This window comes from Crocodylus porosus, unplaced genomic scaffold, assembly GCF_001723895.1.
Source record: "Crocodylus porosus isolate Cpor-Errol unplaced genomic scaffold, CroPor_comp1, whole genome shotgun sequence".
Taxonomy (NCBI): domain Eukaryota; kingdom Metazoa; phylum Chordata; order Crocodylia; family Crocodylidae; genus Crocodylus; species Crocodylus porosus.
The window spans coordinates 50,314,348-50,334,076 of NW_017728947.1; the positions used below are offsets into that span (position 1 = coordinate 50,314,348).

The 19,729-nt window shown below is 39.5% G+C and overlaps 1 protein-coding gene across 2 annotated transcripts in view; it reads left to right on the plus strand.

The window, feature by feature from the left end:
* SIPA1L1 (signal induced proliferation associated 1 like 1) overlaps positions 1–19,729 on the plus strand; it is a 431,247-nt gene that overhangs the window by 398,103 nt on the left and 13,415 nt on the right. Inside the window, exons 17-21 of one of the 2 annotated variants that reach the window (XM_019551381.1) lie at positions 516–961; positions 7,356–7,595; positions 8,670–8,835; positions 13,026–13,248; positions 16,669–16,815. In XM_019551381.1, the coding sequence (XP_019406926.1) occupies positions 516–961; positions 7,356–7,595; positions 8,670–8,835; positions 13,026–13,248; positions 16,669–16,815 (1,222 nt within the window). Of the gene's footprint in view, positions 1–515; positions 962–7,355; positions 7,596–8,669; positions 8,836–13,025; positions 13,249–16,668; positions 18,603–19,729 lie in introns of those variants that run through there. The other variant, XM_019551380.1, reaches the window with a different exon arrangement.

The following is a 19,729-nucleotide window of genomic DNA, read 5'->3' on the forward strand; positions in this document are numbered from 1 at the left end:
AGTGGCCTATTCACCCCATATCAAATTTTTGGATAAGTAATCAGTTCAATTAATACAAACCTCAGCAATGGATTGACAGGTTCACAAGTTCTAAAAAAGGAAGTCATAAATCTGTAAATCTGCAGTGTCTTTAATTTTAAATCCCACTGAAGTGATGGGCCCTTTTCCAGGGTTCTGAAGTTACAGTTATGTACCATAAGCTTAAATATGAATGATCATTTTTCTGGGCATAATACAAATGAGAGCATTTTAAAGCAAATGGTTTAAAATAGTTTGGGTCAATTACAAGTAAACTGGACTTTCACCAGTAAATTAAGCCATGGCTGCCCAAACTTGTGCCAAGCCTGTCAAAACTCAGATGTTAAACTGAGCACCTTGAATTACACTGAAGTGAAATTTTAGAATGTCTGAGTTAAGTCCCCTCCTTGTAAAAGGAGCTCCTCATGCCATGGTGTGTCCCCTTTGTCATTGCTCCATCCCCATAACCTATGAACATTTTTTTTTTTTTTTTGTAGTCTGACAGCCACTACTCCAGCCACTCCAGTAGCAATACTCTCTCTAGCAATGCCTCCAGTGTGCATAGTGAGGAGAAGTGGTATGACAGCGGAGAGCGTATGGAGTCAGAGCTGAACAGCTACAACTACCTTCAAGGGACATCCGCAGATAGTGGCATAGACACCACTTCATACGGCCCCAGTCATGGCAGCACAGCCTCTCTGGGAACCTTAACAACATCTCCTCGATCAGGGCTGACAAAGGAGAAAGTGGCACCACTGTGGCACAGCTCCAGTGAAGTAGTCTCCATTGCAGACAGGACTTTAGAAAAAGAGAACCATGTTATAGACCGAAAGACAGAGTCTTCACTAAGCCTGGATATTCACACCAAGAGTCAACCAGCCTCCAATCCATTAACAAGAGAGAACAGTGCTTATAGTCTGAGTGATGCTGTTTCACACACAAGGTAATTTTCTCTTGCATTATGATTGATTGCCCCTTCCACCTTTTTTTTCCCTTTCTCCAATATAATAGAGGTGAGAAGTGGGTGTTAAGGGAAAACCAAGTACATGTTAAAAGTGGAAACTATATTTGTTCTTTGTACCTCCTGCTGGTGAGTTGCTTTTATGCTATAGACTAACAACATTTGTGCCAACAGGAGAAGCTATTCCATTATCAAAGTTGCTACGAGTTTTATAGTGCGATGTGTGTATAGGGAACATATTGCAAGCATTGCTGTTCAAATCATTGTTAACAATGGGATCAATAAAATTAATGCCTAGTCTGATTTGGGAATGCTTTGGTTTTGTTCTTTCATGGGGAAGTTTAGTCTAATCTCTGGATTTTTTCCCCACAGTCTTTTTGTTTAGAACATTGCTGGGAAGCAGTGTGATCTAATGTTTAAAGCAAAGGATTTTGAGGAGGGACATCTAGATTCTAATACCTAGTCTGCTGCTCACCTTGACATGACAGTTGCTTTACCTCTTTACTTCACTTCTTCTATTTTTAAAATTGAAATAATGAATATATGTACACAAGTGATTTGAACGTCTTAGTTGAGACACCTACTGTCCAAATTTATCATAAAAAATGGAGGTGAAAAAGACTCTTCTAGCTCTTCTAGCTTGCATCCCAGAAATGTTAAATATAATCTTTGTTTTTTTAAATTCTGTTGATCATTTTAAAATGAAAAATACCTGTACAGTATTAAGAAAAAGTCAAATATTAAAGGAAAAACATTTATCATAATCATAACCTAGTCCACTATGCAGATTTGGCATCATCTCCTCTTCCAGCTGTATATGTGAATGGAGGTGTCTGGCTGTGCTTTCCACTGAACTCACTGCTATCAGTGCACTTAAGGGATGCTTTGAACAAGTTAGCAGATGGGGCTCTTTAGAGGGCTGAGATGCAGTGACACACATAGTTTGTGGATCCTGAGCAGCCGAAAGGGTGTAGGGGAGAGAGGTTCAGCTCAGCCATGATGGTCAGGTGAGGATTGCTCACATGAACTTAGAAAATATCAATTGATGCTCCTCTACTGCAATTTTTAAGGCAAATATAGTTTTGTGAGTTTCCTCTTGACACTTATTAGAGATCACTGAGCACTCTGCTGTACTGCTCATAATGGTCCTCTGTTGGGAAAAGCAGGCTTGGTCTCATAGAAATGTCTTAGCATTGAAATATTTGCTACCTTGAACATGAGGATCTTGTACAAGACCCTTTGACTGCAGAAGAGTTGTCAGCAGCTTTTTTGTTTAGAGGGAGCTTCTTAGAAGGGAAGAAAAAGGCCGAGTATGTTTGAAGTAACATTTAAGAACAAAACACTAAAGGGAGAAAATATTCCTAACGGTAATTACATATTTGTAGATTTGAGGTTCTAGCTTTCTCTCTTCTGTGCAGGGAATAGCACTGACTCATTTATAGGAATAAAGACAGTCAGAGGAAAAATAAAAGAAATGTGATAACATCAACTAGAGCACTATATACAGACTAGTACACTTGATTGTAGGCGTAGCCTATTAAATTGTCTCATTAATTATTTCTTGTACAATAGCAGTATCTCTCTCAGCATGGCATTTTCTCTGCAGTTTATTTGGTTTAATCTACCTCCTATTTCGCTAGTTGCACTAAAATAGTTTGTTCTATGTGTATTTTTTTTCAAAATGTTGTTGAACTTTCTTGATAAAGGTACTCTTGTTTATAGTAAATACAACAGTCTTAGTTGGCTTTATTGAAAAGAAATAAAAAATACTGCTCTTTACAAAGAGCAGTATTGTATAGCAAGCTCTTAAATAGAATTTGGAGACCCTAATTGGGAAATTATAATACCTTGTAAAATTAATGCATAATATTTGGTCTATCAGCTTGGGGTGGGAGACAATGATACCTCATATTCTTTCATTCATTTTTGTAATATTCAAAAAATATATCCAGTTTCTTGAAACCAGGAACATTCACATTTCCTTCCCAGAAAGACTGCACTTGTACTTTGACATAACAAAATGTCAGGGTTACTGACAGGTAAGGAAGAAGAGAGGAAAATCAAGGGTGAATGATTTTTAAAAATGCAGTTAATAAATAAAGAAGGTACACATTTTATTTGTTCTGTTTCTATAGTGCTTCCCTCCCCCAACCTTTAATTTGTTATCCCATTGTCCTCACATTTTACAGGCTTTTGCCTGCTGACCTCAAAGTGCCTGTCTCAAGATCTATAGAAGCAGTTGTTCTGAGCTAGAAGAAAAGGAATTTAATGACAAAAGGAACAGAGATGGAGAAAATAAAATAACTGAAAATTAGAGTGTTTGTGTTTTTAAACGACAGGAACAATAATTAGTGTGCAGATCATTTGACAGTACATAAAGGAGCTTGTACCTGAGAATTGGTGGCAAAATCTAAATTATAGTGATTAATTTTTGCAGCAGTGTTTCTGACTAGATTTTATTTTCTGTCTCCACCTCCCTACCCAAAATCTTTATTGATGATTGTGCAGGTTTCTCATTGCATCCTAGGAGAATTGCATTATGTACGGTGGTAATTGCACAGAATCATTAGATCTGAATGTCATTAACTGAAACCATATGCGTTGATCTCTTGAATTTCCTTGAATAAAAAAGGAGCATATTAATCATGTCAAACTTTCATGTGCTTCTTAGCTTGATGGTCTCTTAGGGTCCTCACTGTCAAAACTAAAATCATAATTGCTAGTATTGCCAACCCCAAATGCTATTAAACTATTTTTTTAATATATTTTTGTTATTGGAAAATAGTTTTATTAATAGTTTATCTAGGATTCTTCTTGGGGTATCGCAGAGAGAAGGCAGATAGGATCTACTGTATGCTTTTTTTTCCCCTGTGCTCAGTATAAAAACAACTCATTTTTAGCTCAAGAGTTGGACACAGCTCCATTTAGAGATGATTGGAACTACTTCAAGTGCTTCCCAGGAATTGAATGTGCTGCCTCCATGGTGTTTTTTTCCCCCATCTGTTGGCTCAGACCTATTTCCTTTAAACTTTGGTCCCATTCAACAGACAAGCTACTTGACTTGTGCAAAGCCCCATTGCCTTCATTGTGCCAACTTGCAGGATGGGAAGTTTGGCCTCCTCTGTGTCAACAATACAATATGCTGCCAGTAAAGCACCAGGCCAGCCCCAAGAGTATTCACATTATATTACTGAGCACCTCAAAACTTATTCAAAACGTATTTACAAGTCCCTAAAAGAGACTGCAATTTAAAAATAATGGACAGCAAAAAATAAAAATAAAGCACTGCTCTTGTTCCTTTGCCACCTACTGCTGCTTGCATAATTCATGTGTTCTTCACTGTTTAGATCTTGTTTAATCTGTTTAACTTGTGTTGTTTAACCTTGTTCTCTTCAGAGAAACACCTGCATAGTAATAGGTAAAAATAAACACACTGAATGTAGCTAGAAATTATTTATAAGCCTTCCCTTTGCTCTTCACTAATACCATTGTCTTTATATTTTCTTAGTAACACTAAGGAGTTCTCAAAAATGGTGGGAATATTAATTTTACTACAGAAAAGGAAAAACATCCACTCTGGAATTACATACCCGTTCTGAATTATAAAATATTTAATAACAAAACAGACCTTTAAAATGTCTTTAAATATATGCAGCTTCTTATGGTTTCACTTGATAGTGACGATGCCCCTCACAAATGTACTTGGTTTGCTAAGCATGAATAGAAATGTCTCTAAAAAAAGAAGAAAACCTATATTTGTTAATGGAACCTACTTCTGTTTCACTTCCATTTCTCTGCTTTCTCAGTAAAAGTGTTTCTGCAAGGCACAAGAGGACAACATTTGTAATCTGCATCTCCCTGTGGACTGCACCTGTAAAACGCAGGCTGTTCTTGTACACAAAGTCCTTTACCTCCCACCAGTCAGTCAGACACTTGCTGGCAGATAATGGGAAGAAATGATGGTCAGCTGAATCCAAGGACCTGAGTAGACTTATTTAAAAAATATAAACCAAAAAAAGCTTTTGATCAGGCTTGTAACTGGAAATGAGGATTTCAGTTTTTTCGCACAAGTTTGTATCCTTGGGCAAGTTGCTCAATACTACTTTGCCTTGATTTCAATATCTGTAGAATAGGAATAACAACATTGTCTTTTGCAAAGACCTTGGAAATTTACACATGGGTGAGATTACATAAAGTATCTCATCATTAGTATTAACTTTGTGGCCAGTCGGTGACCATCATTGATTCTTTGAATACCTTCCATAATTGTTTCAGAAGCAAATGAAAACATTTGCTCATATCTCTCTCAATCAAGAGATGACAGGATCATAGGAGAATTGCTGTTAGGCCAAACATAGGTCATTCAACTATAGCTAATTCAGCCATCCAGCTAAATTTTATTTTGCAGTCACATGCTACTTTATACCTGATGGCCAGTTGTTTCAAATGCTAGACCTACTTGTCCCTGAAGCACTTGATGTAGAGAAGAAAAATGAACATACGCAGTGTTCTAGATTGTGAAGTCCTTAAAACATATTAAGATATTCTAGCACAGAGTATATACTCAACGTTTTCTGTATCTGTAGTTAAAAATGATTGCCAGTTTTTTTAAAGAAAATCATTATGTAGTCTTAAAGTCTTATGTTCCTGTGTACTCCAAGAAAAAATGTCATATCAACAAATAAATAAGTAAATAAAAAGCTGAGACGAGGATTTTTGTGGGTGATATCTTTTATTGGACCAATTGTCTTTGAAAATCTAATCTAACCAGGCAGTTGGTCCAATAAAAGATATAATCCACAACAATCCTTGCCTCTTGCATATTTTCTGGAACATCATGACTACAAAATCACTCCAACACTACTATAAAAATATGAACTAATTCCCTTAGGGATTTTCTCCTATCCTGCAAACAAATTGGACTCAGTCATTCTGTGTCTTCTCATGCTTTATCTAGTTGGTTATGTATGGATGATATTAAAAGGAAGGGAAAAAACTCTTTCTAATTTAAGGCCTAATTTGACACAATAATACCTACCTTTATAGATAGAGTCCAAGAGCTCCCACAAGAGGTTCTAGATTATTTCAATACATTGGCATTTATTCCATTAGGAATAAATTAATGAAATTGCTCTTACCGATCTGCCATTTACACTGAATGATAGGAAGAAGGAAATTGTATGTATTAACCAGCCTTTCTCTCTGCTTCCCAGTGTTGCTTGCTTTCACCTGCAACTTTTTTGGAAAGTCTAAATGAGACTGAAAATAATTCAGACTCATGGCTTCGAGGTCTGGCCTATCTAGAGTATGAAAGGCTGGCCTACTTTTCAGAAAGTGTGCATCAACCAAATGATTTCATTATTTGATTGACTGCTTATTTTATGACTATGTAAAATAATAAAGGAGGACTCCTACCATGGTTAGGCAATCCTATCATTTTTACTTTTTATCTTAAACTTCTGAATTTGAGAAGTGGCTTTTAAAGTGCTAGACACCCAGGCAACTCCACTGATCATAGTCAACATAACACACAACCTCCCAGAAGAATGATGTTTCTGTCCTTGTAAAGTCCTCTGCTGTTGGACCTCAATGGTAAGTCCACATTGTGCAGTCAGTGCAGCTCTTCCTTATTGATAATATTGCCCAAGTTCTGCTATCCAGGGAATTATTCAGTATTTTTATACATACCAATTCCTAGCATGTCAAATCTCTCATTTGTTCTAACGATTTTTTTCTTTCCCTTCTATCTCCTGTCCTTTTATAATAAGACTGAAATTAAACTTCTGGTTCTGCAAAATGTTAGTGTGTCACCAAGGCTCTCAAACACTGCCATTTTTCACTCCATAGACAATGTGGTCTCATGATGCCTTCATCAGCTGTGATGCTAGCTGCTTCTAAATAAGGAATAATAAATAAGGCTAGCAGTGTATATCTTTAAACTTATTGTTTAAAAAAATCTCATCAATTACAACTCTAAAATTATATATCCTAAAATTGGTACAGATGGTTCTGTGGATGAAACACTAACTAGAAATCAGACCTGGGTTTTCTTTGCTAGCCTATCCTCAGACTTCCTGTGTTACCTTGAAGGCACACAACCTTTCTGAGCTGAATGGTCCTTATTTATAAATTAGGGATGACAGTTTTGGTCTTCATGTGTGGCTTGAGAAGTTTGGTTCACTGATATTTGGCAAGTCCTTTGTGATCCTTTAATGGAAAATGCTAGAGACGTGCAATATTATTATACATTTTATACTAGATAATAAAAGAAATAACTTGTGTTCCAGTCATCTCTAAAAAGCAGCTTTAAAAGCTGTTATGCAAGATGCATAAGCATATGCCTAAGTGAAGCTTTGTCTTTATGCTTCTCTCCCAGTACCATGAGCTCACGACATTCTGCCAGCCCAGTTGTTTTCACCAGTGCCAGAAGTTCACCCAAAGAAGAGCTTCATTCTGCTACTTCCCCGCAGCTCGCACCTCCTTTCTCCTCCTCCTCTTCTTCCTCTTCTGGTCCTAGGACTTTCTACCCGCGCCAGGGTGCTACTAGCAAGTACCTGATTGGATGGAAAAAACCAGAAGGGACAATAAACTCTGTGGGGTTTATGGATACAAGAAAGTAAGAGTGTTTTTTGGTTCTATTGTTTGGTTGTTAACTTTAAGCGTAAAAGAAGCATGGAAATCCAAAGAAACTTCCTGTATGGAAAAGCCTTAGAGCATTTCATATAATATAATTTTCTTATAAAACTTAACGTTGCTATATATTTTGGCTTGAAAATTCAATTGCTAGGTTGTCATTCTCTCTTAATTTTTTTAAAAAGCTTTTAGATTAATTTCTATTTATTTTATCCTTATTAAATTCTACAGGATTTTTCTTTAAGAAAATTCTTAAAGCAACTCTGAGTATTGGTTTCCTCTTAACTCCAGGAGATGACTTATTTTCACATTCTACCTGTCCCGTACACTGCAATGTGTCATCATGGCAAGCTAAATTAACCAACATATTGCTCCTTGCTGCCACAGCTAGACTGCTGCGGGTACCTGTGCCAGCTTGTTTAAAGTTACTTCAGCTATCTCTACTTCATATCGAAACTCTTTCTATTGTAGGCATGCCCTAACTGTGAGGGTTTCATAGTTTGTGGTCTCAGGTAACCAAGAAAAGAAGCAGTTGGGGAGAATAAGTTTACAAATAACTGACCCACTGCCTTTGAGACTGCAAGATCTGGCAATCTGAGGAGCTTGGAGGCCATTGTGGATGTGAAGCACACCCTTCCCAAATAATACCAATGATTTACAACCAAGGGGAATTGGTTGTAAAGGAGAGGCCAGCAGAAAACTATTTTGTAGAAGTTGTACAATACAAGTCAATTAAAAAAATAGACACAGGTTAATTAAACAGGCTTTTTATATGTTTGTTCTTTGTACAGAAAACACATTCTGTTATTCCTCCATGGAGACATTTGTTATAATAATTATTATATGTATTGAAAATTAAAGCTTTCAATTGTCAATTCCTTTAACAGGTATTTATTTATATGGGACTTAACAGTATTATGCTCAATCTCATACTTCCCTCCTTCATGTCCTCTCTACCCCAGTTTTCCCTCTAGAAATTCTGAGAATTCTTTACTGTTTCATTTATGGTTCTGAAATGGTTAAGAATCCTGAACATGTCTGTCCCCTTGCTTTTAAGACGTCACCAGAGTGATGGTAATGAAATGGCACACCCTAGGTTGCGTGCATCAGCCAGAGATCTACGGGCATCACCCAAAGGGTCCTCCAAGTCCACTGTTGAGGAAGAGCTGAAGAAACTGATTGATCTGGACAGCCCAACACCAGAGTCCCAGAAGAATTTCAAGGTATGTTACATAAATGGGCTATGCTCTGTTATCACTATTAAGTGAAATTCAAGAGCAGGTAGAGGCTAAGGTAGCACATCTAAATCTGGTATGGATAAGTGTAAGTCCATTGACCACAATACTACTGTGCAAAATTAAACTGGGTGAAGATCTGGGTCCAGGGGCTTTTTTAATGGGTTCATGCATCAGTCATAAGGATTGGGCATTGCTTTTCAGAACAAAATAAAAGCTGAACCAGCAAGATGTTGAGTGGCTCTTGGAGAATGCTAAACGCCTTTAACGCCCATGGAAGTTGAAGGCATTCACTACTTAACAGAAGCTACTCAGGGCTTCATAATATGGGGGCATAGATGTGTCTCAGGTGAAACATTTCTGTTTGCACTGATTGCAGACAAACAACATTCAAAACAGAAAATCTTCTCTGATTTCTCAGCTTGGAAATCAGGCTTGCCATTTTCCCCAGCATTTCTCACCTGTAGCATTTAGAGAATGGTATTGATACTCCCACAATTATGACAGTTCTACATACAACCCATTGCAGAAACTAGTACACAAAATAAAGAGACCATCTGGGACTGATTGTATGACTTATCTATTTGAATGGTCCTTCCACTCTCTGATTACAAGCAGCAGAGGAGAGGCATGTTGGCAAAGTACTGAACCTTCTTGCAACATACATGCTTTCTTTAGTGCCTGTCTTGAGTGCCTATTACTCATTGTGCAATGACCCAGTATGCTTCTAAATCTTAAATATTTATACAGAAAAATCTAATACAGAAATATCTTCTAAGGTTTCATTAACAGTAATACAGACTTAAATTTTTAAACATTAATATAAAAGATCATGTGATCATTTGCAAGGGAGAGTCTTGATTTCTATAGTGTACTAAGTCACTGCTTAACAGCTCAGGCTCATCACCTAAGGCCCAAATGGTTTCCACAGCAACCATGCAAAAGAGAGCTTGCAACTTCTTTCTCCTCTTGTCAAAACCCAAAGAGGCTTATTAAAACTTGTAAGTAACAGGTCTAGATTCTGATTATTTCAGTTGTCATTTTTGAAGCTGGAAGGCAAAAAATTAGCCACGGGCAAGAAATTTTTTAACTGCATGTTGTTTTTATGAGGAGGGAAAAAACCTTAGGACAGGTCTGCCCAACCTTGTGGCCCCGTGAGCTAGATGAGTTGGGTGCAGGGAGAGTCTGCAGACTGGATCCCACATGGGAATGGTGCACAGGAGTAGTCCACAGATGTGATCCTTCATATGCGATCCAGCCACATGCCAGCCTGATCCCATGGGCTCAGATCCAGCTGCAAGCCAACCCAACCCCACACACTCAGATCTGGCCGAGGAATGACCCATCATGCTGGGGTCCTCACACTGTTGCAATTGTGTTCTGGCCTAATCTAGCACACAGTGCCACTTATCTGGCCTGTATGGGTCTGGAAATTTGTCATCAGGGGAGTGGCAAGTAATGCTGCCACCAGTCCCTCACCTTCAAATCTCTGGAGCTGTAGGGAGCCCCATGGGCCAAAAGGCACAGCTTTGTGGGCTGGAAGTTGAACACTAAGGCTGTGCGAAATGGCACCATTCCATTTTGCCTTGAGTTTTGATGGTTTGATGGAACAGTGTTCTATTTCAAATTACACGTTGAGTCGAAACAGCTGTTCCGTTCTGTCAAAACACAAAGGCTGTTTCAACATTGTTTTGATGTTTCGCTGGATCACGCTGGGTGCAGAAGGCAGCCCAAGTGGGCTGTGATCTAGCGTGGAGGATGGGGAAGCAGGCCAGCTAGGCTGCCTCCCGCCCTCGCACGATCTAGCGCCGGTGTTGGGGATCTAGCACGGAGGATGGGGAGTCAACCTAGCTGGGCTGACTCCCTGTCCCATGCCAGATCTTACACTGGGGATGGGAAGTCAGTCCAGCTGGGCTGACTTCCCATCCCCAGCCTATGGTCGAAATATGTCAACTTCCAAAATGTTTCAGCTAGCCTCATTTTGTTTCGAGGCTATTTTGATGGCCTTTGTTTCGTTCTGATTTTGCTTTTTCGACCTTGAAATTGATCAAAACAGTGTCGAAACAAAATGGCCAGCGAAATTTTGCACAGCCCTATTGAACACCATTGCATTAGGAGATGGGAAATATCCTTTTCCTGACTTATTTTAGCAGGAGGATATTGTCTTCGTGAGAAATTTCATTCCATTTAAACAACTAATTGTCCCAGAGACCAAGAATATTCTGTATTTATAGTGAGTCTTTTCTTTGACCACCTTGGTGTCACTGAGTCCACTCTTTCAATCCTTTGTTGTGGTGACTGTGATCAGTGTCAGCTCAACAGACTAGTAACCTGCTGAAATGTCTTAGTAGTAGAGTGTTCCACCAATAATGGAAACAAGTGTTAGGGTTTTAAAATGGCCATCATTTCTCTTCACTGCACACAGTTTATATTGCACCTTAGGTAAAGTCCCGTAGTCTCTACTTAGCATCCAAATTCTTTTTTTTTTTTGTTTTTTTGTTTGATACTTGGTTGGCAAGAGGGACTGTTTCTTCATAGGACAGAAGCTTCTTCTAGTTTCTTACTATTTTTTTTCTGTTCTTCATCTTTATCTCTTCTTCTAGACCTTTCCTTTTCATACCTTTCCTTTTGCCATCTTCTCATTTCCCTTATTATTCACCTTTTCACTTTCCTGCTTGCATTGTTTCTACTCTATAAATCCACCTAGCATTCAGAGGTTAGCAGACTAATAGTTTATAGGTGTGGCATTCATCGTACTTTGACTTTCTAATGCTTGGGATTGGAAGTTTGGGATCTGTAACACAAGATGTGCTGCAGTGTTTGGTAGCTGGTTCTTTCCGCGCTCAACTACCAGGTCAGATATCGTGAGATTTTGGTGGGTTATAAATTACAAACCTTCTCACTGGATTTTTGGTCCCAGCAAGAACTAGCCAAGGTGATTCTCAACCCAATGTAAAAATCCTAATTATTGAACTGTTGGGTGGTTGGGGTTTTTTTTTGTTTTTTTTTTTTTTTTAAGTGTTCAGCCTTTAAATACAAGGCTTACCTTATGATAGATATCTCAGAATTTTGCCACTATGCCAATCATGTTAGCTAAGTCCTATTTCTGTGCAAGCCCTTAATGAGGTTTGATCCCAGATCTTCATAGTTCCATTATATAAAGACCAACTTTGCGTGCACCCTATATTATTTGTTTTGCTCAGCAAATAACCGAATATATGTTGTATCTTGGTGTAGACAATCCTATGGAGAAGAACTATCAGAATACACAAACAATTAGTATGTAAAATGGTCTCATTCTTATTCCTTAGGGGCTTTTTTTGGATGGTATCAGTGGGTTTTTAAAAAACATTTTAACTATATTTCAGGCTCTTTAACCATAAACACAAAACTTGCAGCAGATTATAGCAAGGGCTTCTGATCTTTTTGGCAGTAAGTTTTTTTCTTTTTGGCAGATTGCCCTCCAGTGTTCAGAAGCAGTAACTCTGCTCCCTGTCTCCTTCCCTCTCCATTTCCTCCTCCATGCTCTCTCCCACACAGCAGTGTGGGCTTTAGTCACAGGAATAGAATACCGTCTGTTTAAACTGTTTTCCTAGTGTACAGAAAAGTATTTCTCTGTACAAATGAGCAGTTCTCCAAAAGGCACTTAATCACATCTGCTCTAGAGAATTCAATTAGTAGAGCTGTGTTTTGTGTGTTAATTTTTACTCAAAGCTCTCTAAAGAATTTTAGTTTGTCAGACTTTAATTGTCCTATTACATGAGGCTTGTAGTCAGTTGACATCTTCCTGGCTGCCTGTGCTCTAAGGAGAGAGCAGAAAAAAGTAATTTAGGGAGAACTTTTGGTTTTAGGTATCACTTAGCATATTTCTGTGAGCATCATCTCTAGTATGTATGTTCTACAACTAATCCATACACTCCTTGAGGATTTAGGTGGGGTTAAATATCCTAGAGGATGTTATTTGTGTGGTCAAAATGGTGGAAAAGGTCTAATAGGTCATCTACCCGTGATGTCTTCCAAAGCAGTCTTTCTGTCCAGTTTGAAGAACGTTGGGCCTACTAACACCTTTTTTCTTATACAAATAGAGATTGGCTAAAATTCATTTAGCAGATGTTTGAAATGTTGCTATTTCTGATGTACTCTTATGAATTTATATTCGCATGTCTCCCTGCTCTCAGTCTCCATTCCCTAGCACTCCTACCACAAGGCGTGCCTTGCAGAGAACCCTGTCAGATGAGAGTATTTACAGTGGTCAAAGGGAACACTTCTTCACCTCACGGGCCTCACTTCTGGACCAAGCCCTGCCAAATGATGTCCTTTTCAGCAGCACATATCCATCTCTCCCAAAGTCATTACCCTTACGGAGGCCATCATATACATTAGGAATGAAATCATTGCATGGTAAGTACATTTCTATCTTTCCTGTAGAAAAGGAAAGATGTTAGGGTGGTTCCTTGAACAAAAACCTGCAGCATTGAATAATAGGTCAGATACATATGTTTATGGGAGTTTGCCTCCTGCTTTAGCATCATGTTTTCAACAATGCTGACAGCAGGAATCAAGACTAGGTGAACCAACGAGCCAATTACGTGTACCCCTGAGAGTAACTAATGCCTGTTCTAGTGTCAGCTCTTTTAATCTATGGTTATAGGAGCAAAGAAGTACTGACAAATGAATACCACCAAATGAATAAATGCCTATGGACATTTGGGGATACTGAATCCCTTAATAAAAACTTTATTGCAGTAGCTGATCCTGGATTCAATTTCATGTGCTACAAACTGCAGGTCTTGAGTCTATTTAAACATTTTGATCTGGCATTAAAATGTAATTGGAAAAAGATACTGTATTTAAGCTGTTGTGCAAGGGATATTCAAAATGCCTCCATTAGTCTAGCGAAGAGCCTCCAGGAGATTATGCAGCATAACATAGGTTACTTACAGCTGAATCTCCTGATGGTAAGTGGGTTGGGGATTTTCACAGATTCCCACTGTACCTTTATATTTACATAAATAAATGGCTGTTTTCTGAGCATTTAATTTTGACTTGGAGAAATGCTTCAATAGGTCTCCCTGTGTGGGGATGCTCTGTAATATCTTTTAGAAACTTATAGCTGTTTGTTTGTCCATGTTATAATGTATGTTATGATGGAAAATATGAATGTTTGCATACCAATAAGTGCAGCTCAGTGCAGCAGCATATAAGCACTTAACCAAGATCCAGCTAAAATGCTGACCATTTCCATCCAGTCTTTTGATCTTCTCCAGTTTTGAGTTTTGAGCTGCAGTTTTGGTCAGGCTGATCACAATGATGATGATGTTACATGGCTGGCATGCAGAAATAGACTTTGAAATTTAAACAGTGGATGTGTTGAAAAACAAAGACATGACAAACCAGATCAAGCAGTGAAAAGCTACCCAAAGTTCAGTGGACAAGGGACCCCCCCCCCCAAAAAAAAACAGATAACCAGCTTATAAAATCTGGCCAGCTGTTGTAGGAATTTCTGATTCCTATTATATAATGGCAGTCTTTCTAAATGTGTTTATCATTGTGGGCATATGTCTTTCCATAGCTGTTATCAAAACAGGTCTCATGAATATGGTACGGTAGCCTATCCTACCGTACCTCTAAAACTAGGGAAAGAAACTGTCTCCTGTGTCACAGAAAAGTCCATTTGGCCCCTTGATTGTCATCAGATGTGCATGAGATGTTTTCTGAAATGAAGCCTGGTGGAAAAAATCTATCTTCAGACACTTCAGTTGCCCCATCATTAGCCACAAATTAAGAGGTGCTGAATTTCACATGTTTGTTAACAGTTGCTGCCATTTAACATAATTCTCATGAAAGCAGGGGGATGAAGCCCCTTTAGTCCTTCTCTTTATGAGTATTCTTTTTTTTTTCTTCAAACTTGGTTGTACCTCTTCACACTTATGAAAATAACATCTTAGTGTCTGGGTCAGAAAATTAATGATGGAAGAGCACTTGTGTGCCCTTGGAACATGAAAGGGGAAAAGCAACTCATGGTTCCTTTGTATTTAGCCTCTTATATTTTCCAAATAGAAGCCTGTCTGCTCTGTCATTTTCTTCTCCATGCTCAAGTCAAGAATCCTCTTACTAGTTCTGGAGCATGGGTTTAATGCAGTTGGCACCAAAATGGGTTTTTGGGTTTTCTATAAAATTTAGGTCTCTGCAATAAAAGGACCAAATATGCGAGTGATGCAAACATTGTCTGCTGCCTACTTGCCTCTGGGGAGGGAGCCTGAGTAGGACTGGATATTTAATCCCACCCAAGATCTGACTTCCATTTACTTATTTAGTTCTTTAAACATATTAGTAAAGCTGTACCTCCAAAGCAGCTCTTCAAATGATGTGAAGGGAAAACATGAAATAAAATATTCTGACTTCCCATTCTGTCTTAATTGAGGATCCAGTTAATACCTTTAAAAGAGAAACATTTGTAAGTGATTACTTGTTTCATTTTCTTTTAGTTCCATGTTTCTTTCTCCTAAATCATAAACTGACCATCTCACAGATCCACATACTTGTAGAGATGCATCCTACTCTTCCCACAACACTATATCAAGGGCTTGCAATGTTTGCTATGTGTGAAGTAAAGCAAGGGCCCATTCAAGCTGTCAGGGAGGTCAGAAGCTCCTAAGCAATGACAGTGCTGTGATTGCTCTTTAAACTCATATTCCCCAGACAAAAAACTTTGACTAAAATTTCATAGACATTAGGGCTGGAAGGGACCTCGGAAGATCATCGAATCCATCCCCCAGTCCCAGGGGCAGGAAGTCAGCTGGGGTCATAAGATCAATTTAGTTGAAAGCAGTTATCAGTAACATGACTTCAGGCTCCAGCATTCTTGGAGAGCCTTTATCAAAAAGCAAACATTCAAAACAAAGGCATTCAGAAGTCTGGTTACAAGGAATTTGCCATAATATTACTGTTAAATTGAAAAAACGGAATCGGCATGTGAACGAGAGAGGAAGACTGGCCTTGCATGTCACACTTCTGACTGAGCTGATGTGTGTGGCAGCTCTTTTTGTCCAGTGTTTAAATCCTAACGGCACAGTTCTAGAGCTCTAAAGCCTTTTTTTCCACAGCTCCCTCTGCACAGAAAGCCCAAATTGAGCCATTCAGTGTCTTGATCACCTTGTGCTTTCTCAGAGCAGCCAGACTGAATGAGGGTGCTACCCAGCATGCTTTGCAGGCCTTGCTAACCCAGGTAGAGACTAGGAAAATGCATTAGCCCTGGACAAATCTTTGAAAGCACCTCATTTTCTGGATTGTCTGAGGAGTTCCTAACCATTACCAGCCCCTAGAAAAGTGCATCACACGTGGAGAGTCTTGGGAGGCCTGTTCATGTGTTTCATTGCCTTAAATGGTCTGCATGGCAAGGGAAGAGCCCCAGTCAACAGACTTTAGCATGTGAGGAAGTATGTGTTGAAGCACTATTGCAGAGCCAGCAGTCTGCTGAACCCTCAGAAGCTTATCAGGCTTGTGCAGGGACATGAGTTTCTGGGATGCAGCTACGATCCCAGGAAAGAGCTTAATTTTTCCATGCGCAGGTGTTGACTATATTGGAAAGAAATTAATTCTGACTATGAGATGTTAAAACTATCCCCGAAAAGCTAACTTGCAGAATGTTGTTTATGATCAGCTTCAAGGAGGATCTAGGTGGCCTCAGTTCTGGTTTTGAAAATGCCAGGAAAGAGAGGAGTTAAGGATTCTTTATAATTTGGAAAGGAAAATAAAGAGGCCACCTGTGAGGGAAATGCAGAGTTTGTGATGATTTGTCTCTGTTCTGCTCTGCTCTAGGAGAGTTCTCTGCCTCAGAGACCTCCCTCACAGACATCCAGGAGCAAAGAAGGCAGCCCATGCCAGACCCAGGTCTTATGCCCTTGCCTGATTCTGCCTCTGATCTGGACTGGTCAAACTTGGTAGATGCTGCCAAAGCCTTTGAGGGTAAGTATTCAGAATGCAATAGTGAAGAAGTATCCTACTGCAGACTTCACTAGCAGTATCTTCCTTTATTCTCATAATTTTTTCCACTTCTTTGCTTTGTATCTACTTTGAAGTCCAACTTCTCTCGAAATTGCGAACATCTCAGCAGCCTAACGTTTGTCTGTAATATTCACATGCTGCTACTTTATATTAGAGTTCTGCCGCACTAGAAGTTAGCTGCGTTTCTGTAAAACTGACTACTTGTCATTAATGCAAACCAGCCGCACTCATCGCAGCCTGTATGGAAAAACATCTGGCATGAAAGTGTAGAGTGAAGCCAAGCAGTGGGGGGGAAAGGAGTGTGAACACACTAATGGCTGCGTACTGCGTGAGAGAGACATTTCTGTATTCCAGCTGAGACGTGTTGCCAAAGTAATTTGGGAAATCTGCCTTGCTGGCACATGCCTTTCCATTGCCATTCTCCCCTCAGCCTCCTTCCAGCCACATGGACTTATGATACTTTCCATCTCTTTCACAAATACTGAACTGAAGAGAAACGTAAGTTGGCGAGATGCAGTGGAATTCTAAAGAAACACAGAAGATTTTTAGCCCACTGTGTAACCACTCCTATAACCTCATGAAAAAAGCTTTCTAAATACATTGAACAAAAGAACCTTTTCCTAATTTCTACATAAGAACATTCTCTCATGGGATTGACTTACCTGATCCTCGGTCTTTTGGATGCTGCATCACTTAGACACCAAGAATGCTGGTCCCAGAAGCCTGGGAAGTTATCTTCTTTCTGCTTCTCCTTTGGCAGTTCTACAGTGACAGCAGTACAAGTAATTAGCGCACAATATGCCCACGGTAGCGCCTGTATTAGTCAATGATGAAAACATATGCTCTGCTACATGGATTGAACACATTTGCCCTTCAGCTCTAGAGGACAGAGATCCAATTCTATCCTAGTTCACAAGGAGAGGCAAATTTGTTGTGGATAGTTGCACAAATAGGGAGTAGAAACAGACTGATATTTTGATGTAATGTACTGTGGTTGGCAAGATCAGTAGAAGAGATCCCTTTCTTTACTTATTTATAATATACCACACTCTAGTTAACAGCATTATTCCCTCTGTTTATAGGCTTTGAAATCATTCTTACTGTCTTAAAAGTTTGAATTAAATGTGGTGAAAGCTGTTCAACAGTCCTTTGTCTGCCCATGGAACAGGTATATTGTGGGCAGCATTTTGCTAGGTTCCTTTCTCACTACTCCACCAAGGTGCTTCACACCTGACTTAGAAACTCTCTGTGGTCTACAAACTCAGTCCATGGCCTCTCTCTGCTGAGTGGTAGTGAGGGCCTGACAAATACCAATGAAAATAAATGATTGATGCATCTTGTCATATTGGACACTTCTTTGCTTAGAAACTTGATAGAAGCCAGTCTGCTTAAGTGCTAACTGCTAGTCACTAACAGCTAAAATGAAAACCCTCACAACCCCTTGCTAAATTCTTAAACCATCCAGTGATCCTACAGTTCTCATTTTTAAAAAAATGGACATGGCAAAATTCTGTTAAATGTAATGTCAATTTAGCCTTATTGATCATTGTTCAAGCATCTCATAATTAGGGGTATGCGAAACGGGCCATATTCGATTTGGATTCGGCCCAAATTGGGGACAGTGATTTGATTTGGTCAAATCCAAATATGGAGATTCAATGCTTATTCAGAGACTCAGTGATTCGGCCATAGACACAGCTTTAAATGTTTTTCTACATACCTCACGGTACCAATGCAGCTCATGAACGCTGCGATACTGGGGCAGATGGAACATCCCACAGTGCTTCTTCCCCCGCATTGTGCTCGCGGTGAACCCAGAAGTGGACCAGACGTACTTCTAGTCCACTTTCGGGTCTGCCAGGGAGCACGCTAGGGGCCTCCCTGCACCCTCCACCTCCGCCCTCCCTGGCTCAGCGATTGGCCGGGGGTGACCCCAGGTGCCGCCCCAGACCCAGGAGGCACCAGTCACCAAGCTGGGGAGGGGGACATTTCTGGAAGTGCTTCTGTTTCACTTCCAGATCTGCTGCTGAGCGTGCTGGGGAGCCCCCTGCGCTTCTGTGGGGACCTCCATCCATCCCAGCATCTCAGCATTCATGAGCCCCTGCTACCTAGAGGCATGTAGTAAAAACATTGAAAGCTGCATCTATGTCCCAGTCTTCCAAATCGATTTGGAGGGTTCCAATTCGATTTGGAGAGATTAGAGGGTCTCATAATTTGATTCGAATTCGGAGATTTGGCACCAAATTGGGCTGAATCTCCGCCAGATCAAATCAGGGACTGAAGCTTCACACAGCCCTACTCATAGTATCTAGCTCCCAAAACAATGAAATGGGACATGATGTGCTGTTGTTAAAACTTCCTAAATGAGGAGTCATAAGAAAAAATGCTGGAGAAGGGAGAAGATGTTTTCATTTTTGTTATGCAAAAATGTGTAATAAAATCTTAGGAATAAATAAAAAAAAATATTTAAAAACGATAAAGGTCTGTTTGCATTCGTGTGTAATCATATAAAGTCATATGGGAACTCTCTTATTTCTAGGGGAAAAAAAGATGTGCCAGGTTACTCAAACTGTGGTTTCTGGAAGCCAGGAAATGGTATCCCATTTTCTTTTTCAGTGCTTAGAGGCAGCATGATGTAGGTGTTAGGGCAGCAAGCTGGGAGTTAGGATTTCTGAGTTTTAATTCTCTGTGCTGCTGCTGATTTGCTTTAGCTACCCTTCCGTGCCTCTGTTTACCCCTTTCATGCTGAACACCAGAGATGGTTGTGAGTTTTAGTCCTTAAGACCCTCAAAAGCAGATGTTATAACCTGTAAGCAAATTATTATTGCATGTATTATTGCTTGTCTGCTTTCTCTCTCTCTCTCTCTCTCTCTCT